The 23,956-nt window shown below is 46.2% G+C and overlaps 1 protein-coding gene across 1 annotated transcript in view; it reads left to right on the forward strand.

Moving 5' to 3' along the window:
• AP3S2 (adaptor related protein complex 3 subunit sigma 2) overlaps positions 1-23,609 on the forward strand; it is a 36,870-nt gene extending 13,261 nt beyond the window's left edge. Inside the window, exons 4-6 of the mRNA XM_033100319.1 lie at positions 1,421-1,492; positions 20,527-20,634; positions 22,203-23,609. Of these exons, the coding sequence (XP_032956210.1) occupies positions 1,421-1,492; positions 20,527-20,634; positions 22,203-22,331 (309 nt within the window). The 3' untranslated portion in view covers positions 22,332-23,609. The remainder of the gene's footprint in view (positions 1-1,420; positions 1,493-20,526; positions 20,635-22,202) is intronic.
• Positions 23,610-23,956: the final 347 nt, after the last annotated feature.

Here is a 23,956-nt window from a genome sequence, read left to right on the forward strand (position 1 = left end):
AAAATTTCTCTGGGAAATCTGACCACTCTAAGGGGAAGGAAATTTAAAAGCCCGAAGGGGTGGAGGGGAAGATCCACAACAAGTAGCCATAATTACAGAGCCTCCACTCAGGTTTTTGTTCTTATGAATAAAACAAAGACAGTCAGACATCTGACAGAAGCCTCTAACATGGATGATAGAGACTAAAACTAGCAAATAGTGAAAAGCAACTTAGAGGAAATAGAGACCATACAAAGAAAGGAAAACAGTAAGGCAAACAACCTCCTGTCTTTAAGCCACAGAGAAGTAAAAGACAAATAAAAATGGGCTGCTAAACAAACAAGAAACAAAATGATCTCTTAGAAATTAAAAACCTGAGAGGGAATTGGGAGAGAAAAGAAAATAAGGAGGCCTGATACTCCAATATAAGCAAAAAGGGTAAGAACCTGGAAAGGAGGAAATTCTCAACAAAGTTATTTGGTAAAATTCCCTAAACTGAAGGACAGAATTGCTGGATTGTAAGGCTCACAAAGTGCCCAGCTGGAGCTTGAAAACAAGCCCATAGTTAAGTGTGGTATCTTTACAGTGAGCTCTTTTGTCACAGTTAAAGATGGAAAGAGTTCAAAATAGTGCTGTTAGGAAATTATTTTGTGTATTTTTTGGCAAAATATGTATCCATTTCTGTTGGGTATGTACCTCCAAAAGTTGCTGGGTCGTAGAGTATTAGTAAATTACGGCAAATTGTTTTCCAAAGTGCTTGGAAATATAATTTCCATTTATATTAATTTGGAAGGTAAGAGTCAGAGTGGGGTACCGTTGGAGAGTGGGTGCTGTCTGAAGGGACCTTCTGGGGAGCTGGTAGTATTCCACGTCAGTACCTGGATGGCGTTATGTGATGGGTTCATTATGAAAATTCATTAAGCTGTACCCTTACTATTTATACATGTTTTCTGTTTAAGTATTATATTAAAAAGTTAAAATTGTAAGCATATTCATTACGTTGATTCGTGGAGAGGTGTTTGAAGTTAATGTTAACTGAAATTAGCAGGATGAAACTGTGTTAACACTGTAATAGTGACTTTTTTTGTACATGTATATACTGAAAAAAGGCTTGGGGGAAGGACGTCGTTGGGGGAAGTAGTTGGTATTTCAGTTTGTTATTTTATGTAAATCAGCATCTTATAAAGGAGGAAAGAAAGCCACCTGTGCCTGCTGATTATGTTGCTATACTAAAAACAAGATTGTCCCACTATCCTAGGGTGTCCCCTCTGAATTGGCATAAGTCGGGTGATCAGCTAATGCTGGTAGCTTTTGTTTTGTTTGAGAATTACCATAAGGTAAAGAGTATCATGACTACCCCCCTTTACTTTCAAATGTGATGTTTGTGAAGATGTGAATATGTTCTTGTTTCTCTCTTTACCTATTTGTCTTTGTTTCCTAGGTTTTTGTGGAGACCCTGGATAAGTGTTTCGAAAATGTTTGTGAATTGGATTTGATCTTCCATATGGATAAGGTACCTTCTCTCCCAAACCAGGGTCACTAGAAAACTAAGAGCCATGGAGGTCTCTGGCTACCTCTACATCCACGTGTTTTTCCTTTGGCTTTTTACTTTGGTGATAGTCCTAGATCCTGTTTTATGGAAAACTTAAGTGTGATAGTTTGGGGGATATTTTGCTAAGATCTGTTACCACTTTTAACACATACAAGATTATTATTAGGTCCGTATCATGGTTCATCTTTTCGTCAAGACTTCCTGGTGTAGGACAGTGAAGTCACGGGAATGGATGGCTGCCAGGCCCAGAGCGAGATAAATAATTTCATGTTGATTGTAAAATGAGTTTCGTAGGCAATAGTCCAGTGAGAGTGAAGCTATGGAATAATCATGACTCGGGCGTTGACTTAGCTAGAAAAATTGGTGTTTTCCTAATGAGTAATACAGTAGTTTGGATCAGGTGATATTCTCTAGGGAAGCTGACCGGCAGGCGAACTGAAGTAGTTCAAAGTACATCTTCTCAGATTTGTGTTGCTAGCGTAACTGGCATGGCCTCTGTCCTCATGTGCCAAAAACACGTGGGAGATAGCCAGCAAGGGGACAGAAGCTGCCACATTCCTTGTATCCAAGTGGGCACACGCTGTACCCAGTGCTGTTCACTGGTGGATGTCGATGTATCTTAGATTTGCTCGGTCCTGGTTTTCCTTCCACTGATTGTTGTCGCTGAGACCCACTTGGAGGGAGACACTGAGTTTTAGGAGAATATTACTCATCGCTAAGCCATGATGCCTGGTAATCTGTTTGCATCATGAGGCGGTAGGTGTTTTTAGATCCGTCCCTGCTAGCATTGCCGTCTACAGGACTTTTCCTGTCATTTTCCAACAGGATCTTTTGTCTCAGTTAACTCTGCCAGGGGCCTCAGATGGCACTTTCCAGGCCAGTGCAGTGAGGGCATTCTTAGGTTGGCTGTTGGAATGGACAGGTTTCTCTCTCAGCACCTGGGTTGGCCCTGGGGCTCCACGAGGAGCCGAGTGCAAGAGAATCAGAGCACCCCATCCCTCTGTAGATACAGCAGGCCCTTGAATAACGTCGTTCCGTGCAGCGTCTTCATTGTAATCCTGGAGAGAGGCCCCAGGAATGAAGCTCTTGTTTATATCAGTTGGCTGGTGAGAAAATTGCTTTCGTTATATTGCTTCAAGTTGCAGAACCTTCATGGATGTTAAGTGAGGACTTACTGTACTTGACTTGGGGCTCCCCGAGCCTCACAAGGCTTCCAGAGCTCACTGGTGTTTTTAGGTACAAATTCCCAAGCAAGGGAAGAGAAGGCACAGGTCCCATTTGCCCCATGGCGAGAGGTCTGTTGGGGCTAGTCTCCTCTGGACTGACCCCCCCAACCTCCCTCTCCCAGTGCCCTCTCTGTCAGACAGCTGTGAGAGGCACCTTACCAGTAGGAGATACACACGCTGCCTGCACACCAGGCCGTCGGCCTCTAGGAATTGCCAGCTGCCCAAACCCTGAAAACTTTCGGACTTGTGGGACAACAGCTGGTTGAGCTTGGGTCCTTTGCATTTTAGTTACAATTTAGAGTTAACTTGTAAGTTATACATAATCTGTTGGGGTTTTGATTGGAAGGCACTGAATCGATAGAATATTTGAGGACAATTTAAATCTTAACAATATCAAGTTTTATCCGTATTATGGTCTATCCATTTCTTTAGATCTTCTTTGAGGTTTCTCAGTGAAGACTCATAATTTTTCCCATAGAGGTTTTACATATTTTTTATTAAACTTATTCCTAGATACCTGTTTTTTATGTGTATGATTTTAAATATTCATTTTTTTTATTGCTAGTATATAAAAATTGCTTTATTTTTCTGTATGTTGATGTTGAATCCAGAGATTGTATTAAACTCTTTATTAAGTCTGATATTTTATCTGTAAGCAATTTGCCCATTTATTTCCAATCCTTGCACTTCTCATGTGCTGTTGAATACAAGTGGTGATACTGGACATCTAATTTTCTTCCTGATTCAAAGGGAAGCTTTCATTCTGTCACCGTGAAGCATAGCATTTGCTATATATATAGTATTTCACGTATAGGAGGGTTTTTTTTTAGTAAATATTCTTTTCAGGTAGAGGAAGTTTCTTCCCTTCTCTTCCTAGTGACTAACAGTGTTTAGTCATGAAACGGTGTTAAAATGTAACAGAAGCTTTTTCTCCATCTCCTGAGGTAATCATGACTTCTTGCCTTATCATTTTTTTTAATATAAACTTTATTGGGGAATATTGGGGAACAGTGTGTTTTTCCAGGGCCCATCAGCTCCAGGTCGTTGTCCTTCAATCTAGTTGTGGAGGGCGCAGCTCAGCTCCAAGTCCAGTCGCTGTTTTCAATCTCTAGTTGCAGGAGGCACAGCCCACGATCCCATCCAGGAATTGAACCGGCCACCTTGTTAAGAGCTCGTGCTCTAACCAGCTGAGCCATCGGGCTGCCCCCTGGCCTTATCATTCTAATATTATCTTTTAAATATTTGTGAAGATACCTGCTAGAGCAGTAAAGTAATTTCAGTCCCAACTATTTTATTGGTCATGGAAATAAAAGGCCATAAAAATTTTGTTCTTTCTCATTTATCTTATCTTTATGTAAGTGCCATATAGTATTTTGCTGCTGCTGCAATGTTTCTTTTAATTTATAGAGTTGTAATTTTTGGTTGTTCACATGACATCAGGAAATTACTCTCCATATGTCCTGTGATTTCTGAAAAGTGATGATGCAAGGAGTCAGACTCTCACTCTCCTCACCTTTTAGAGTGTCTGAAGGGGTTTCCCGGCAGGTGACTTTCTTCTAGTGGGATTTCAGGCTTATCTTTGCCCTCATCTAGAGCTGTTGCTAATTTGGGAGTATCTCCTATCGAGAGTAGAAAGTGGTCTTTTTACTGAGATAGGCAAATGACCTGTTGTAAGACAATCTAGGAATGTCACCTTGAACTCCATCCTGCTTAGTTGAAGATTCTCTCCATTTTAAGTCGGGAACTCCTGTCAGTTCCTAGGCCTTCACACTCTGCATTAGGTTGTCATGGGTAGCTGCCCCGTTCCCCTGAGCAAATGTGGCTGGAGTCTCAGGCCTGTGGAAGGGCCAGAGGTGACGATTCCTGTTGCCTTGGCAATTCGTTTAATTCTAATGAGATTTCTTTTTCAGCTCATAAGTTGTTTTTGTTGATATCCGCTTTTATCACTGCTGTTGTCTTCGCCTCTTCTCTCTCCCTTTCTTCCTGTCTTAAAGGCAGGTTTGTTCATTCCACTTCTGGAGCTTAGTCCTGTTCCTTTCTCTTCCCAACACACCCCGTAACCTCACTTCTTCACCTCGTCTCTGAGGTGTCTTTATTAGTTCCTTCTTCTGTAGCTACAGATCTCCCCAGATGGTCCCAATCCCTCCCAGAATACAGCTCCTCCCACGCTTCTCCTGCCTCTTTCCGTTGTAGTCTCATCTCTATCGTTCATTGAAGGTAAACTGCTTAAATGAGGGAGAGGTTTATACCCCCTCTCGGATTTCTCCTTCATCTGTTGCCTTTCTGGGGCCCACTAGCCTGGTTTTCACTCCTGCCCAAAATTCACTGATGATCTGACCCCATTTGCCAGCCATCAGCTCTCCTAATGTTTCTGCAGTATTTGCTGCTATTGGTCATTCCACGGAGCACGGCCTTCGTAGTCCTCGTGCCACCGTGGTTTCTGCCACATCGGCCCTCCTGGTTTCTCTCTCTCTCTCTCCCCACCGCCTGCCGGTAAATGCTGTCGTCAGTCATCTGTCACCTCGCTCTTCTGCCTCTCCTGGTTCTTAGACCTCATCCACTTCTCGTCCTTAAACTGTTACCCATTTAGGTAGTTCCCACGTCGGTGATGTGTAGTCCTGATGTATGGCCTGACTCTTGTTCTTGTTTTTCCAGCGGCCTGAAGACATTTCTTTCTCATTTTTTTCTGGTGTCTTGTGTCTTCCTGCCACTTCTCATCCAGAGCCAGATTCAGCATGTGTCTTCTGAAAACCGTCTCTCCCCCCTGCTTCCCTCTTCTAGTGGTGTTGCCAACCATTCTCGGTCGTGTGCACTCAAAACCTGTTCCCCCTTCCTGTCCGCAACAGCAAGTCAGTCCCGAAAGGCGGCGTTTCTTCCTGTAGAGTCCTTCCTGTGTCTTGCTCTTAGATTCACCAGTTATGCACATTTGGCGCACTTGCCTTTATGTCTCTAGATGCATACTTTTTTCCTGAACCATTTGAGAGTTCGTTGCCAACATCATAACTTTTCATCCCCAAATACTTCAGCAGGCGTTTCCTAAGAACAAGAACACTGTCTTCTATTTTATAACATGTTATGCCTAATTCTCTAACATACTGAATCACAACAAGTAATTAATTGACCATAACATAATTAACATATTTAGGAAATTTAACATTACTAAATACTGTTACTCAATATATAGCTCGTATTTACCTTTCCCCATCTGTCCTAGTCATGTCCTTTATAGGTACATATTTTGAGCCTCCTTCCAAGGATGGGTCAAGCACTGTCTTTAGTTGTGGTGTCTCCTGATTTTCGTTGTGTCCATCAGGTTTTACAGCCTCCCTTCTCTTCCTTGTTGATCCTGCCCACTGGAATTAGACTCGCTTTCCTAAGGCACCCTCTCAACTAGCTGCTCCCTTGATCACAGACCTGTTTTGGTCCCCCATTATCAAGCCTGGCCAGACATTCAAGGCTGTCCACAATTTGTTCCTATTATCGTGTTTCCCCGAAAATAAGACCTAGCCAGATAATCAGCTCTAATGCGTCTTTTGGAGCAAAAAGTAATGTAAGATCCTGTCTTATATTATATTAATTATATTATTATAATATATTATACCAGGTTTTATATTAATTTTTGTTCCAAAAGACCCATTAGAGCTGATTGTCTGGCTAGGTCTTATTTTCGGGGAAACACGGTATTTTATCTATCTTTATGGCCATTCCATCTGGGCCTCTTGGGCTTTTTACCTCCTAAATGGTCCCTCTTCTCTTTTTTTAGACCTTCCCTTCTTAGGAAATCTCATGCAATACCATGGCTTCTTGTTTGTCTACTGATGACTCCTAAATTGTCATCAAAACTCACTTCTCTTCAAATTCAGTTATGTCCAAAACGGAGTCTCCAGCCTCCTGCCTCTCCAGACTGACTATTTTGACTCACCTGTCAAAGAAGTTAGTGTTCATAAAACCTTTCCTGACATTCCTCCCCCGCCCACAGACCAAAACAGCCATTCTTGTCTTGTCAGTCGAGCCCCCTCCCCAGGACCCTAACTGCCGTGGCCGTGGCATGTAACGGTGTCTCGTGTTGCTTATTTGCTTGGTTAAGAGCACACACTCCAGAGCCCACCTGGCTCTGCCGCTTAGAACTGCAGGACTTGTGCCGTAGGTGGTTGTATGTGGCCCGGGAGTCATGGAGCCCCTGGCTTGTATCTGGATGTGAGCAGTCAGTACACGGAAAGTGCTTGGAACAGGGCCCCATGTGGCATTTCATTTTTTTGTTTGCCCCCCACCCCCCGACATTAAGGTAAGGATCAGACTATCTTGTTCACCATTGCGTTTCCAGATTATCAGTACACGACTTGGCACATACTGGTTGAACTCATTTCTCCATCCAGTATTCTAGGTGCTGGGGAAATAGTTCATAAAACTTTCCTGTCTCATACCTACTGGGGGAGAGAAAATAAAATCAATGTTAGGTGGTGATGAGTACGACGGAGAAAATAAAGCGGCAAAGGGGTGGGTAGATAGGGTGTGATAGTTTCTATAGGGTGGTTGGGGAGGGCATCTCTGATAACATGGCATTGAGCAAAAACCTGAAGGAAGTAGGAGACGTGGCTCTTGGGAGAAGAACGTTCCAGGGAGAGGGAACAACAAGGGCCAAGACCTTGAGGCTGAATGGAAGTGAGAAAGGTGGGGAGGATCAGATAGGTCCTCGTTGCAGAAGAAAGGGGCCATCACTGCCCCTGGGGAGGGTGTCTAGGTAAGCGTGGGTTCAAGCTTTCCAGAAGTGTTGCACCGTGTGCGCACATTGCCTGTTTATCAGCCTGGCTGTCTTAGGCCCACTGCACTGGAGAGTACAGGCAGTCCTGTCCACGGACGCTTTATTGCCTAGCACGGTAAACAGTTTAAATCGCGCTCTGCTGCTTGGAGGCAAAGTCTGAACTTAAAGCCAGATAAATTGATAGATTGTCTGCACAGTCTCCCTTTATCCTCGCCTAGGAGCCGTGATTATCTCCCGGCGTCCGAGTCGGGAGGGGGTGGCAGTGTGTGCACAGCGGTGGTAAATAGCCCGGAGTCTGCTTCCGCATCCGTGTCTGTGGCTGAGTCAGAAAGCAGATGGGTCTGTCAGCCTCCTGAAGAGAATCCACTGCGTTTCCGTCGCTGCCATTGCTACCTTTGTGGCCCTGCCTGCTTATGGCCTCAAGAATTAAGATTCACGTTCTGTAGAGAACAAGGTGTCGAGCCTGTTTCTGAAATCACACAGGTCTGCACCATGAGACACCATCAGCAGCAATAGCAGAGGGGTGCCCAGTCCCCTCTCCCTGTGGTTTAAACTGAAGGGAGGTCTTGCGGTGCCAGCCTGGAGCTGAGCACTTCCTGGGTTGTTGCCCGGTCACTACATAAGTGCGTCCCTTCAGATTTTCAGAATCCACACACCTGTAAGTGTCACGTTTAATGTTGGTCATGAAAACCAGGGAAGGAGTGGAAGGTCCCCTGCTGACTGGGCCTGACCCCCTGGGCTTTCTGGCTGCAGCTCCTTTTCCTGCCTGCAGAACGTTCCCCACAGCTCTGTCCCCAGCACCCTGCTGGCTCTCGGGCACTCAGGTGCTTGATGCACATGGGGGACAACTGTGTACCTCATTCTGCCCCGGCAGAAGGCTTGTGTTGTCAGGAGTGGGCAGCGCCTTTCCGTCTGGACCTCCTGCTACCACTTCCGACTTCGTGTGCCCCAAACCACCTGTTTCTCCTCCTCACGCCACGTCCTTCCCGCCTCCCCCTGCAGCCGCTGCCCCCGCAGCAGTATCTTCTCTTCTTGACTTTCCTAATTCCGTCAGCGATAACCATCTTGCTTCAAAGCATCAAATCGCAAGGATGCCAACCTCCCCTTCTGTTTCTAAGAAGTCACCAGATGGTATTGGTTCCTTCCGTGTTTTCTTCAGGTCCACCTCTTACTTTTTTTCTTTTCCTTTTTAAAATTCCATTTACCTGAATCCAGGTAACATGTCAGCACTAGGTAACCACAGCAGCTGTATCCAGTCTTACCCCAGCCTCCCTCACCTTGTCTAATCTTCCGGAAAATGTTTCTGGCCTTTTCCTTCAGTCTACACTCAGGCCTCCAAGGAACTCTGGACTGTGGGCTCTGGGCCCTCAGGCCCTGCCCACCCTGGGACGCAGACCCCCCTCAGGCCCATCAGTTCTCTCCCTCTGTTTTCCGTACATACCCTGCCAGTTCCCACCTCTTTGCCTTTGTCCCTGACACTCTCCATCCCGAAATATCCCCACCTTCCCCCATCAGGGCCCAGGTCAAGTTCTCCATACAGTGAAATTTTCTCTGAACTCCAGTGCGGTACTTCTCCAAGCATTTTGTCTTCTTGCTTACGCTCTCAAGTCTTTAGTCCTAATTGTTTCCAGTAGGTTGTAAACTCTTGGAATAGTGTCAGTGTATAATACTTTGTTGGTTACCTGAACAGTACAGGGCACTCAAATGTGATTGGTTGATTGATGTAGTTGATTGATTGTTCAAATTCTGGGTGGTTTTTAATTTTTAAAATTTTTATAGTACTTTTCAAATATAATGTCTGATCCACACAGCTAAAGGCCCATTTTTTAAAAACTGGAAAGGTCTAATTCTACACTTGATCTTAGCCAAAAGGGCCGAGAAGCAATGGAAAGGTCTAATTCTAATTAGAGCTTGACTTTCAAGATTATAACCTTTGCATGCGCTTGAATTTTGGGGTTCTAACTGTGTGATTTAGGCAACTCTCTTTGTGCCTCAGTTTCTTTATTGTAAAATAGGGGTAATACCATATTTCATGAATTCTTAGACTCCATTTTTGTAATATTTATGATATTAACATATCAAATCAAGATTTGCCTTAGTGGCATTTCACAGTTTTATTGGCAACATTATTCTTAGTGATACATAAAATAATGGTGTGATTTATAATTAGTGGAGTCCATCATTCGTGGTTATTTTGAGAATTGGAGTTAGTAATTGCATAGCTCAATAAATGGTGATATTGTCTTTATTTTTACTTTTTCCTACTTTATGTTGACTGTTTCCTACTCCAAATTCCCCCTTAAATCCATCCTTTCCACACCTGCCTAAAGACGCTAAAAGTGTCTTTAGTCTAACTGCTTATTTGAACTATTCAGTGGCTCTGTCTCCCCCACAGCGGTGGTTCTTAAGGAGAAGGAGGACATGCCTGACTCCTTCCCCTGCCTTCCTCAGAACCCTTCTGATGCTAAGTGACAGACACTGAGCGATTGAGGGAAATGTGTTCTGCCCGTGAATTCCCGGGACTATGAAAAAAGATGGGGCCGCTGCCGAAGGGATGGAGCTGAGGCCCCATCACGTCGCTTACAAAGACCTCCAAGGCCTCTGGCCTCTCCGCTCCCCGGTCCTGCTTTTGCATGTTGTCCTGCAGCAGCGCTGAACTATGTCCCTTGTCTGTGGGGATAGCATAGCTTTGTAAGTTTCTGACCTGGCACAGAAAGGGCTAGAGAGGATGGAGCAGGGTCCAGGGCCATTCCAGGAGCAATGCTTTGGAAGGAACAGGAACCATGGGGATGGAGATCATCTCCTTAGACATAGGCTCGTGGATCCAGGCACGGCATTTGGTCAGAGCAGGAAGAGAGAGAGAAACCTAGGGCAGAGGGTAGGGACTTATTTATTTATTTATAGGCCCTCCCACCCAGAGGGCACAGGGAGGGCCCTGGGCTGCAAATGGCTACATGCACATTGCAGCTCAATACAGGTAAGAACTTTCTGACAGCTCTTCCTGCTGCACAGTAGTGAGCTCTCTTCACCGAAGTTTGAAGGATCTATTCTCTCAGGAGCCAAAGAATAAATTCCTGCATTACGGAGGAGGTTGGACAAAAAGACTGCTTGTAATTACTATATCAACTAGTATTCATCAAGTACTTAAGTGTCAGGCACATAATAGCTAAGAGCTTTAAATATAGTGTCTTGGTTATTTCCTGTGTCACTTTATTTATCTTTAGAATAGGCGTGTCAGGTAAGAACGCTAGTTCTCCCCATTTTGCAGATGAAAAAACGGAGGTTTAGAACCAGGACACCCATTTCTCCAAGGCCACACAGCTAGTAAGTGGCAGAGACAGAGTTCAGACCCTGTACTCTCCACACTGCTCCACGGCCCTTCCTGTCCTCTCCTGCGTCAGCCTCCTCAGTGCGCAAAGAGATGTTTGGGTCCTGTTTGGTTAGCAGATAACCAGCCAGAGAGGATAAAATTCAAGAGGACAAGGCCTGGATCATTTTCTTTAGCCAGTACCGTGCTTACCATTTAGGACCAGTATTGCAAACAGGCAGGAAATGAAGGCGGATGAAACAGCTGATGAGAAAGAAGTCCTGCTAGAACATTGTTAAAAAATTACAGAGGGGCCCGCCTGGTGGCTCAGGCGGTTGGAGCTCCATGCTCCTAACTCTGAAGACTGCCGGTTCGATTCCCACATGGGCCAGTGGGCTCTCAACCACAAGGTTGCCAGTTCAACTCCTCGAGTCCCGCAAGGGATGGTGGGCAGTGCCCCCTGCAACTAAGATTGAACACGGCACCTTGAGCTGAGCTGCCTCCCGGACAGCTCAGTTGGTTGGAGCGCGGGCTCTAACCACAAGGTTGCCGGTTCGACTCCCGCAAGGGATGGTGGGCTGCGCCCCCTGCAACTAGCAACAGCAACTGGACCTGGAGCTGAGCTGCGCCCTCCACAACTAAGACTGAAAGGACAACAACTTTAAGCTGAACGGCACCCTCCACAACTAAGACTGAAAGGACAGCAACTTGACTTGGAAAAAGTCCTGGAAGTACACACTGTTCCCCAATAAAGTCCTGTTCCCCTTCCCCAATAAAAATCTTTTAAATAAATAAATAAATAAAGCTGTGAGGCATTAAAAAAAATTTCACAGAGAACTCTAACTCATAATAGGATTTTTTTTTTTTTTTTAAGGCAGGGATACCATGCAGTGGTATATTTTGCTGCTGTCATCTACACATACGCAAAGCATATGAGTGAGTGATCCTTTATTAAAGAATTATTTGTTAGCAGAGCCTGAAGAATAGTTAATGAGTTGCTGGGAGATGTGCCATTCTCTCCTCCATTTACCAGTTAGTTTAAGGCCCAACCACGTTTGAACTTGTATAGCATTTTGTCCTTTGGTCATGGTAACAAAAGTCTTCTTTTATTACATTTAATTCCTTGTATGTTTTATCTTCCTTACTTGAGTATAAGCCCTTTGAGGACAGGGTCCACATCTTATCTTCATTTCCTCTTTCCAGCTCTTAGCGTTCTGTGCTTAAGCATATTTGAAAATAGGCATTGTTGCAGATCACATTCTTTTGTTGAAAATGAGTGACTGCCTTGAGCCTGACACATTACGTTGTGTGTAGAGGGTCCATTGGGCTCACATACACATATTTAGCTTATACAGATTCAACTCTAGCCATTAGGCAAAAAGAAAATAAAATTCTAAATACAGTTGTGCTCAGTTAGTGTGTGCCTGGAGTGAGTGTGAGATGGAACATTTGAATTGGCTCTTCTTTGCACTCCTCTCACGTGCCTCTCACGTGCCTCTCATGATGCCTCGAGTTATTTTAATGCTTAATGCACATTTGCGATTGACGTAGTCCCTAAACAAGCCACTCACTTCGTCTGGTGCTCCGCTGGGGGAAGAAAGGCGTCAGTTCTCCTGGTGGAGGAACAAGGAGCTGGGTTGGACTCCATCAAGGAAGTAAGGGATTTGGGGCTGTGTATAGTTTCCATCTTACTTGGTGACCTTAGAACTTGACCTTATATAAGATGAGAGTCCACTAGATGTTTTCCGCTCTTCGTTGAAAGAACATATGATCATGTGAGTGAAAGAGAAGAAAGAAAATCAAGGGCTAGGGATTGAGTCTTACGGAGTTTCATGACAGGGAGACATCTGGAGAAAACTGTGGAAATGTCCAGTCTGAAGACCAAGGAAGGTCATAAAAGGGGTCCAGGAGACGCTAACAGCAGGAAAGAGAACGGAAACTTTACAAAGCAGATGGCCTGCTTTCTTTAGCTGAGCACTGCTGCTCAGGCCAGGCAGCCCTGTGTGCTGGAGAGTTCCCAAGGGAATCTCAGCATAGAGTAGATTCATTAATCAACATTAACAAGGAGTGGTAAAGCAAGGGCGAAGCTGTGTTCAGAAGATTCTGTTTTCGAAGTCATGGGAGTGTGTTGAAGGTTTCCGTTGAAATGGTGGCTTAACGTTTCACTCTTTCAGCAGAGCCAGGTATGGCTGATGCTTCTCTGTGTGCTCCGTGTGATCCATGGCAGTTAAACCTACAGAGACACTCCACCGACAGTTGTTGAATCCAGTTATTATGTGTTCATTTGTAGATAGATGAAAGGCAACACCCAGAAAATGAGGGCAGGCAGTTCATACATAGCATATCTTAAAACACTGATAAAGCATTGGCCTTTAGGGGCCGGCCTGGTGGCTCAAGCAGTTAGAGCTCCATGCTCCTAACTCCGAAGGCTGCCGGTTCGATTCCCACATGGGCCAGTGGGCTCTCAACCACAAGGTTGCCAGTTCAATTCCTCGAGTCCCGCAAGGGATGGTGGGCTCTGCCCCCTGCAACTAGCAACGGCAACTGGACCGGCAACTGGACCGGGAGCTGAGCTGCGCCCTCCACAACTAAGACTGAAAGGACAACAACTTGACTTGGAAAAAAGTCCTGGAAGTACATACTGTTCCCCAATAAAGTCCTGTTCCCTTTCCCCAATAAAATCTTTAAAAAAAAAAAAAAAAAAGTTGGCTTTTAGAATGAAAGTGAGGACAAGAGAGCAGGCCTATGTACCAGGTTTTTGGAAGGTGTTTTCATGCCCTCTTCCCCTTTTGTTTTCTTCTAAAATGAAATATAGGGAACTAGAGTCTGACTCAAATGATTTTCTCTTCCCCTCTCAATGTCAGTCCACTTAGTGTCTGTCCTCTGTCCCCTTTGGCTTATTAAAAGCCACCACACCCTCTAGCGTGGCCAAGGAAATGATGCGTCTCCCACCCTACCAAGAATCTCACTTCTTTGTTCACACCTGAAACAATAAAGAAAGAAAAATCTCACCTCTTACTCTCTGGAGGCCTTGCCTAGGAATTCATGAACCCAGGCAAGCCAGGAAGGGGAAGAAAGTAATCAGCACTTGGTCTTTATATAGTATATGAGGTGTCTCATTAGTGGTTACCAAGCCTTTTTTAAAACTTGAGTGTTGCAATGTTAGCATCCTTACATTCCAATACAAGCACTGTGCTCTTCTTTGGTTTTTGTTATTAGTTTACTGTCTTCTTTGGTGACACAGTTGTTTTAACAAAGGAGTGAGAGCAGATCGTCGGGGACGTGAGCCTTGTCTTTTGGGGTGTGACAAGCTTTTGTCCTCCAGTGCAAAACCCCTAGCGAGGGATTCATCCAGCCTAGCACTTTCTGTGGAGGTGATGGAGCTTGGGGTGTGGTGGGCGTGAACGTGCCACTATGTCTTGGAAGATCTTCGCTGCCCTGTCTGCCCATGGAGTTCTGCTAGAGGGGTTCCTGCCAACCCTACAGAGAACTGCATTTTACTGTAGAAAGTGTGATTCAGGTACTTGGCTGTAGCTACAGGGCTGCTCCATGGTACCACGTACTGGGTGGCACCACGGATTTATAAAAGTCAGCTTTTGTGAGCCATTGGCCTGAGAACCTTACTTACATCTATAGAAAAATACATCATCAGCTTCATACTTAAAAAGCTTTTAGAATGTGGCCAGTTTAAGGTTTGGAGACTGTGTTTTTACAAGAGGCAGAGTAACGTTTGTTATCTTCCGGCTCCAGATGAATTTGCTTCTGGTGATGGTCTCCGTTGACCCGGGGTTACACTCAGAACTTTTTTGACGTCAGTGAGAAACATCCCTTGTCCTAGGACGGGGTTGTTGAAACCGACTTGTCTCCATCGCCAGCAGTTCCGGAGCGGTGTCCCTAAGGAGCGCCTCTGTCCTTGCAGTGACGCTTTTCTTTTCCCTCTCAGACTCTGTCAATCCTGACATGAAACTAGCAAGCTCATTTTCACATACTGTTGTCTGTCGAGGTTAACACTTGGTGTCCCAGCAGCAGAGCGTGTTTTTCAGGGCCAGATGGGGAACCAGGCCACCTCAAAAGGCCTGTATCTCCTCAAAATCAGGCCTCAGAGCCAGATGAGTCTCTCCTGTCCATTCTGCCAGCATTTATGAAGTACCGCTGTCACCAAGCATCGTGCTCGGCGTTGGGGACCCTCAGGTGACTGTGACATAGAACCTTCCCTCAAAGGAAATCACAGTCGAGGAGAAGACATAGACAAGTAAACAGGATGGCAGTGCCCTGAGTTAAGTACCTCCGCGGAAACGCGTACTGAGCACAGCACTGTCACAGACGAGTGATATCTCATTGGGTCCTCAGCCCTTCTTGAGTTTGCCTGGCCCAAGCCTTGTGTATTTAGCACCTCAAATCCTAGAAGAATATCTCCAATTTTTACAGAACTGCTTAACCGGATCCCCATGAAGAGTCGGAGGTAGTGAGCGTTAGGATTAGCAAATGGCAGCAAAGTTGGCAGCACGACAAGCCCTTGTTCCAGTTTGGAGAAGTGCTGTCTTGCCTTCCATCAGGAAGTCCCAACAGGTCGGACAGTCGTGGAACTGCCCTGATGCCTCCCAGGGTGCTTTTTGCCTTTCTGTGGAACTGCTGGCCACGCCTTGGCTGGCACAGAACCTCAGATTGAGGCTCTTCGACTGGAGAGTCACACATCTTCCAGGACTCCCCAAGCTGTCCCCAAGAGCTGTTGAATCCTCAGCATGCGACAGATTTGCTCTCCTCACTTTATCTTAGTAAACGGGTCACAGAAAAACTTCGTGGGGAGCCCAGGACAGAAACGTACAGGTCCCCATCTTGACCAGGACACACATATTGCCTCTGGGGAATGAGGTAGAGGAGGGCTCAGTTAACTTACATTGACAGAAAAGGAGAGAGGGGCCACACTGGATGCCCAGTGGATCCATGCATAGAAGCGAGTACCTTCTGGGAGGGAGCATGATGTGACAGCTTCCTAGGCAAGAAACATGAAAGAGGACAGGTGTCCAGACGTGTGGGGAGGAGAAATCGAGGCTTGATAGTGGGTTAGATAGCGTTCAGAGGAATAGATGTTTTGATTCTGGTAATCATCCCTACTTTTTGACCTTTGAAGGGTTTTAAAAAAGAATATTTTTAATAGGACAGAACTAACTGTAAACTCCAACTTTCAGTCACGTGAAGTGTGGCCCTAAATTTGTGTATCTTGATGTTGTAAAACATCACTTTCCATCCAGTATTTATGTGTTGAACTTTCAGATTCATCGTGAAACTATTTCCACTGTTGCATTCCCCTTACATCAAGATAATCCGTTGGTTTATTGGGGTTGTCGTAATCTTTTTGTTCAGATGAAACTCTTCCTGGTTGTGATTATTCCTAGGTCAAATTGCCACTGTTTTTCTCTGAACAAACGCTTCTGAATGCGTTTTGCTGATGTCATTATTTCAGGTGGTTGCTGAATAGCAGAACACTGTGAATTATTAATGGATGATTCCTATTTGTTCAGTGCACACTGTGTTAGGCTGGGTTTAGGACTCTGGGGGACCTTTACCTCTGCTTTCTTCTGTTGTGGTTTGTATTGCCACCTACACGACTCAGGTTGGAGATTTCATTTTTCCCGCCTCCCCTTGTCAGGTCGGTCCTTTAACTCTCAGGTTCTCCGAGGTGTTTTCTCACGTCTGTTACTAACTAGCACCCTCAAGAGCAGTCCATCCTCAGCTCCTGTCATCTGACGGAGCCATTCTCTGTGATCTGACTGTATCCCTAGTGTGTTACGGACGTGAGTTTCGATTCTTGGCCGCCTTCTGCGTACACCTGTGCGTGACAACCTCCAACTTTCCCAAGTTCCCTCCATCTTCACTCAAAGAAATGTTGCCTGTCTATCATGGTCCAGTTCTTTGTCAGCGGAAGAGGTCTTCCCCAACTTGCCAGGTGACTGGGCAGCTGATCCCTAGTTGCTCATTCTTGCTCATAGATAACCACGTGAGTGACTGCTCACTGGAGGTCAGTGTGATGTTTTCAGACCCGTTGATGCCAGTTATACTGGCATTGTGAGCATGTAATTTAGTTAATAACACACAGTTAAACCATGCATGAGAAGAGAGAAACGTTCTGTGAAAAGGCGAATGCTTTGGAAAGGCAAATTACTCCAAAAAGGAAATGAAGTTGAATTAGGTTAGGGCAAGATAAATACAAGGGCCGAGAGGTGGAGGGTTCCAAAAAACCTAGAAGGATTCTGTACTTACTCCTTCCCAGGAGCCTGAGTTCTCCCTCTGCTTTAGAGAAACGAGAAATTGTGGAGGACGCATGATGGGTAAATTTAATGCCAGAAAAATAGTGTAGAATTCGAGTCAGCAGAAAAGAGCTTGTTGGCCCTAAGTCAGAAGTTTTGTTCATAGTAAATGATTGTGGGTGTGGACCTTGGGCGGAGTCCCAATAAAAGTCATGACTATATTGTCATTCCATGGGTTGTTGATTTTGAAATGATAGCCATCAGCTCTCAGTCATTGCGGATAGAAAATCGGGGTTCATATTCAACCTACCTCCTTTTTCCTGTCTTCCTAATTTTTGCTAGGCAGAAATTTTTGTCAAGGCATAAAGCGTGGACATTCTGTTGTCACTGTAATCCCGTTTAGTCTTAGTCCTACCGTTAATGTAGACTCAAATGCTCATCACCAGTCTTGCTGCCACAGATTTTCCAGTCATCCCTTGGCTGCCAGAAGTGTGTCCTTTTGTAGATTCCTCAAGAAAGACTCATGGGAACGACAGTTCCCACTTAACTACTCTTGATTGACAATCATCTGGGTATCACATTCTCAGGTCACATCACACTGTCTCTCCTTGAGAATTTTGTAGGTATTGCTCCTACAAAAATACCGAGATTTGTATCCCTCTTTTAAGTGATTTGATCTTTTTGCCAGGTTGCAGAAATCTCCCCGTGAAGGTCTGTCTTGGCACTGAGTGTTCAGGGTCTCTTTTCCCTGGGGTACAATGTGCCCTTTCAGTATGTATGTAAATCCTCTGTGTCTCAGACACGCCTCGAATTATATTTTTATGTGTATGTGCTGTTTATGGACAAATCTTTATATAATCGTTCCATTCCACGTTAGTTTTCTTTTATGCAGATGTTATACATCTCCTTTGCTGTTTTCTGTAACTCTCATTTTCTCTATTCCTTTGAACTCTTTTTTGTTTCACTGTACTTGTTTTTTTTCATTTCTCTCCCTGTCATTCCTTACTATGTTTTTAGCAGTGTCTCTTCCCCCTGTTGTTTCTTCCAGTTTCACCTTCATTTCTGTACGTTTTTTTCTTTCCACTTCTTTGCTGAGCAGTGTTAGTAGATGTCTTCTCTTTTTCTTGTCTCCCTATCTCTCGTATAAGCTCTTGCACTTCTGCGTTGAGCTCTTGCTTTATATTTTTCTTTTTTCAATTTTGCAAAATATTTTATTACAATCTTATCTGCTCCGTGGCATTTTTCCAGTGTATAGTCTTAGTCTGCCTTTTTCTTTCCTAATTTTTTTCTTGTGTCTATATAGATCCTGTGCAGATTTCATTTTTACAACTCATCTTTAAATAGGTGAGTTTTTCAGGAACCAGCTGTTTGAAGGATGCTTGTTTAGATGCCAGTCTGTATTCCAAGCTGGCGGCAGTTTTCATGATTTAGGGTTCTGGGTGAGTTCATTTACCCTTTATTTCATCCGGCCAACAGAGAGAGGCATATACAAGAACGAGTTTTTCCACAATGCAAAGCCTGTCTTCTCTGCTGCACAGAGGCCAACTCTGTGAGGCAACTATAGGTTGTTTGTGTGGTTTCTCTAGCCTCAACTCTAGGTCCAAGCAAGGTCCCATCGTCCAAAGAACCAGGAATCTGTTTGGTCCCAGAGAGCGTGCCCTGTACCTACAGGAAGTGTATTTTTGCAGGCTTTTCTGAGCTTTCCAGCTCCCGCGTCCTCTCTGCATAGCGGCTTCCTTTCATCATTTCCTTCTCAAAAGGAAAGGAGGCCGTGTTTAAGCTCCCTGCGTTTGACAACTTTTCCACCTGTTTGGGGGCCTGGGATTTTGGTTATGTTCTAGTTTTGCTGAAAATGGAGTTTGCATTTTTATTTATTTCTCCTTTTTGCACTCAGAACACATTTTGAATAGCATTTTGAAATTCTGACTTCATGATGCAGGGTTCAAATCAGAAGTCTCAACTGACATTTCCTATTAGCCAACCGCTGGTCCCGTGTTGTGCTGTGTTAGGCCGGTCACTGCACCTTCTCCATAAAGCCTCCAGTACCACCCTGGCGTCCATCTTCTAAGCACAAGGAACATGCTTCTCAGACATATGTAAAGCCTTCCATTCATTCAGGCTGCGTGCCCTCCCTGGGCACTGTTCTAGGCCTTGGGGATAAAGCATGGCAGAATTCATACAAGATCTGTGATACCCCGAAGGCAAGTCTTGAAGTGATGCCATGTGGACCAGGGTAAGGGGTGAGCGGGGTCCAGCTCAGGACTTGGAGGACGTGTGGTGGGAAAGGTGGGGCATGAGCTCCGGAGTCGCAGAGTCCTCGGATCAGTGCTCAGTGCTGCTAGTACATGTGACGTTGGGACTGCTTACCGGCTTTTCCACGTGTCAGTGTTCTCCCATACAAAAGGCAGATTACATTCCCTGTCTCAGATGGATGTTGTGAAATTAAAATAAGTCACACCTGAAGTGCCCAGGGCATAGTAGATACTCAACAGGTACCACTTCCCCCAGGAAGATGGGGTGCGTTCAGTAAAAGGGATAAATATAATACTAGGAGTGTTGGGATAGTGACCTGTTCTTTTTCATCGTGGTGAAGTTTCTAACATAAAGTTTTCAGTATACAGCTCCGTAGGGTTAATAAGTACATGCACATTTCTGGGCATCTCATCTCCAGAACTCTTCTCATCTGGCAAAACTGAAACTCTGCACCCATTAAACAACAACTCCCCAATCCCCCCTTCCCTCAGCTCCTGGCGACCACCGTTCTACTTTCTGCCTCCTTTATTTTTACTACTGGGTATCATATAAGTGGATCATACCGTATTTGTCCTTTGGTGTCGGGCTTATTTCACTTAGCATAAGATCTTTAAGGTTCATCCATGCTGGAGCACGTGTCAGAATTGCCTTCCTTTTAAGGCAGAATTGTATTCCATTGGATGTACATGCCACCTTTTGTTTACCTCTTTTTCCGCATCGACGGACGATGATAATGTAATGAGTGCCATCATTATTTATTTAGATCTCAGTGTGTGCCAGGCAGCAAGGGAGGAGCTTTGCACAGATTATCACATTCAGTCCTCACCAGCATCCTGGAAGGAAGCGGAAACATTGAAAGGATAATTTGCCCACGGTCACCAGCTGATAAATAGCAGAGCTGAGAATTAACCAAGGTCTGCCTGACTTCAAAGCCCGTGCTCTCATCCCCCGCCTTGCGTGCAGCCAGGCCCCTCTACCGCTGCTCATGGAAGATTTGTGTTATGATACGCAAGGTGTGACGGAAAGCCCCGTGGTCTCACCTGAGAGGTGGGTGATCCGGGGCTTCCGTGTCCGTGACTCAGGAGCCAGTGTCGGGTCCGATTACTCTGCCGCTGCACGAAAGGCCACGACGTTTCTTTTGGGGCCACACCAGCTCCCGCAGCGCGCTCTAAGCCTTCCTGCTTCTGCTTCCCCTGTAGGTGCACTACATCCTACAGGAGGTGGTGATGGGGGGGATGGTGCTGGAAACCAACATGAACGAAATCGTGGCTCAGATTGAAGCTCAGAACAGGCTGGAGAAGTCGGAGGTGAGCACACCGCTGTACTTTACCCTGGGTGGTTCACCAGGTCCTGGGCAGAAGGAAGAGTGGGTACTTACGTTGGTTTGTATTTCTGTGGAACCTTAGGAATGTTTTACACTCACCTTCTTCTTTGCGTTCATCAAAGCTCATTCATTTGAAGGCCAGGTCAGAATGGAGTTAAGAGTGTGAATGGAAAAGCCAGATGCCACGGGGAGGCAGTCAGCTTCTGGCATGGGAGGTCTGACCCTTGTTTGTGGTTTGTAATTCCTTCTCTCAAAGCCACCCATTCCCTGGAGGGACCCAGAATCCCCTTCTCTACGCCCAGTGTGGTTTGCTAGTTTGTGTGCCGTATGAGTCTGATCTCCCAGCAGCCATTTCTCCTGGTGTCTTTCAGACCTCAGAGTTGCCAGTTTCCTTATTTCCAGTTAGCCTTATAAAAAGCTATTGTAGAGTCTGGGCTGGGTTTGAAAATATCATACCCTGGTCCACCCCCACATGGTGCTGGCTTCATGCCGATGCTCCCAGTAAGTCTCTCCTATCCCGAGGTCTCTCCATCACCGTCATCAGCCTTACCAGGGAGGAGAGGTGGCGGGGGTCCACCTTCACACGGCAAAAATGGCAGAACAGATTCCTGCTCTGTTACATGAGTGTCTTAAAGAGCTTCCTTGCTCTGAGTAGCAGAACTTGATCTTACGAAACCAGGAATTCTTTCTGTAAGGCCTGGCAATCCTGCTGAAGATTTTCCAGACCACAGATACTGTGGCAGCTGTAGTTCTAGAAATGCGGGCTGGAAAGCTTCCAGGAATAGTAAGTGAGTCAGAGGCAAGGGGTTTGGAAACCAAAAGAAATGGAGGACTTGCTCTGCGAGGGTGGATCTGAGTTGGTGTCCAGAAGGTAGGCAGTAAGGAGGAAATGGTTCCGAGAGGCCTTGTCAAGCCCTCCCGCTCTCTGCACACGGGTGTGACCCTGGAGGGTGCGGACTGACTGCTATCAGTCCTTCTGCGTCTGGATACACCCCACCTCCTGCACGTCCTGCCCCCCATCTTGCTGCCATGTGACATTTGGAAAGCCACTTGTTTTCCGTCTCACATTATTAGTTGGCAGGCATTTACCCTAAGCTGTGACATTCCTTTTCCTTTTAAGAATTTTCCTGTGACTGCTCTTGTCTATGAGAGTCTTCGGTCTCTTGAGGAAAGAGTTTTGTTATGTTTTGTAACCTTAAAAGTGCCCCTGATACCGACCGTGACTTGGTGAAACCACCTCCGATCATTTCAGCAAGCATTTATTGAGCGCCTGCTGTGTACCAGTCTCCGTTAGGGGCTGGGGCTATAAAAGTGGGTGAGCCACACGCCTCCCGTAGGAGCGCAGGGTTTGGACCCCTATGCCATAGTCCCCCACGTCACCTAATTGTTTTATTGGCGACCATCCAGGTAGCAGGGAGAAAAAAAGCAAAGCTCGCGTTGTGTGTGCTCAGGTTGGACGTTTGCTAGGCCTCTTTCCTTGTTTTGTTTTCTCCAGCGTTCCACAGATGACACTGAAAGTTTGTCTCATACCCACGTCTCATTTCTCCTCAGGGCGGTCTCTCGGCAGCCCCCGCCCGGGCCGTGTCTGCTGTAAAAAACATCAATCTGCCGGAGATTCCTCGGAATATCAACATCGGTGATCTCAACATCAAAGTCCCCAACCTGTCCCAGTTTGTGTGAGGGCTGAAGACTGGGCTGAACTGGAGTCCTTGCAACAAGCGAAGCCAAGTCAGCCCCGCAACACAACCCGCCCTGAGCCCTGGAAGGCTCAAGCCTCGGGTCCGAGCCTTGATGTCGTGGAGCCGGGAAGGGAGTCCTGTGGCACTGCTGGCACGTGCTCCGCTCTCACATGTGCAGCCTGGCTGGTCTCTGACACACGTGGCCACTGCAGATGTGAGGGGGGCCCTGGCTTCCCCAGTGGAGGGTCAGTGTGCCCAGACACTTGCACCCTCTACCTCCCACGTGCAGCCGCTCCCAGGGGTTGGGGGCTATATTGAGAGGCCCCCCCGCTTCCCAGAACCCCACCACTGGTACCTTCTCCAGGTCGTCTTCTCCCTTAGTGCCACGACATCTGACATCCTATAGCGTTTACTTTCGCTGGTGAGGGGCCATGAATAGAAAAGAGCTGACCCTTCAGGCCTGGGGGTGTGTTGATTGGCAAACAAGGGCAGGATCTTAGGAGAACCATGGCCTCCTGGCTCTGCTAGGGTTGTCATACCCAGAATCCTTTTGTATAGCCAAGCTTTCTGATTACCCCCTCCTGCAGAGTACATCTCCCTACTGCCATCGTCCAAACTCTGCTGTCACAGGTGTTTATGTGCAGGACACAATCCAAATCATAAGCCTGGTGCATGCCCACCACGTTTCCGCTGATCAGGAGAGCACCCCCACCACAGCCATCTCTCTAGCACAGCTTGAGGTGTCCCCGCTCAAAGGGAAGAGGCTCTGTGTCTGTCGAAGGTAAAGCTGATAACATATGAAACATCTCAGAATTACGACTCTCTCTGGGCGTTAAAACACGTTCTCCTCTGTCGCTGTGTGACGAATGATGACTCTTCTCCAAATGGGAAACCCACCGCCGTCTGCACCAGCTTCTGGACTAGCTTCGGAGACCTGTCAGCATTTAGGGGCGATAAGAGCCCTCCTCGGAGTAGCCCTGCCTCGAGGCCAGGTCAGGGACGGTGTGGCGCTCACTGCTCCGCCACGGCGCCCACTGGCCAGGGGCCCAGACTGTGCGCAGGCCTCCCGATGCTGTCGCGGAGCCCAGCGGGTGGCGCCCCGCGGGCCCATGTCCCATCATACCCGCTCCCTCTTTGAGCATGCTCCCTGTGGATGCCCATTGTCCAGGCAGTCTCTTGTCCTCAGGCTTTCCGGTCCTCTCCGGTACTGCCCGTGTTGAGCAGAAGCCTTCTTCTGTTGGAAGAGGGCAATGTCGGCGAATACATCTGATGTCAAAACCTGGTGACATTCTGTGTTTGTTTTTTTTTTTTACGGACATTTCAGCCCATTCACATCCCTCTTATATTTACTGAATATGAAGTAGGAACAAAGGAAGGAAACCAATGTTTGTTTTGCACCTGCTGGAAGGTGACACAGGCAGGATCCTTCCACAATCTTTAATCCAGACATTGTCATCTCCAGTTTCCAGGTGAAGAAAGTAAGACTCAGAGAGGTCAGGTAACCTGCTCGAGGCCACACAGGGCTAAGATTTGAGACAGTCTGCCTGCCCAACTCCAAAGCCCCCCCTTCTTTTCCACTGCTCAGGATGACTTCTCCCAATTTCATCTTCTTTCTTGCAGATAAGG

The sequence above is a fragment of the Rhinolophus ferrumequinum genome, chromosome 28, assembly GCF_004115265.2.
Source record: "Rhinolophus ferrumequinum isolate MPI-CBG mRhiFer1 chromosome 28, mRhiFer1_v1.p, whole genome shotgun sequence".
In the NCBI taxonomy this organism is placed as follows: Eukaryota; Metazoa; Chordata; class Mammalia; order Chiroptera; family Rhinolophidae; genus Rhinolophus; species Rhinolophus ferrumequinum.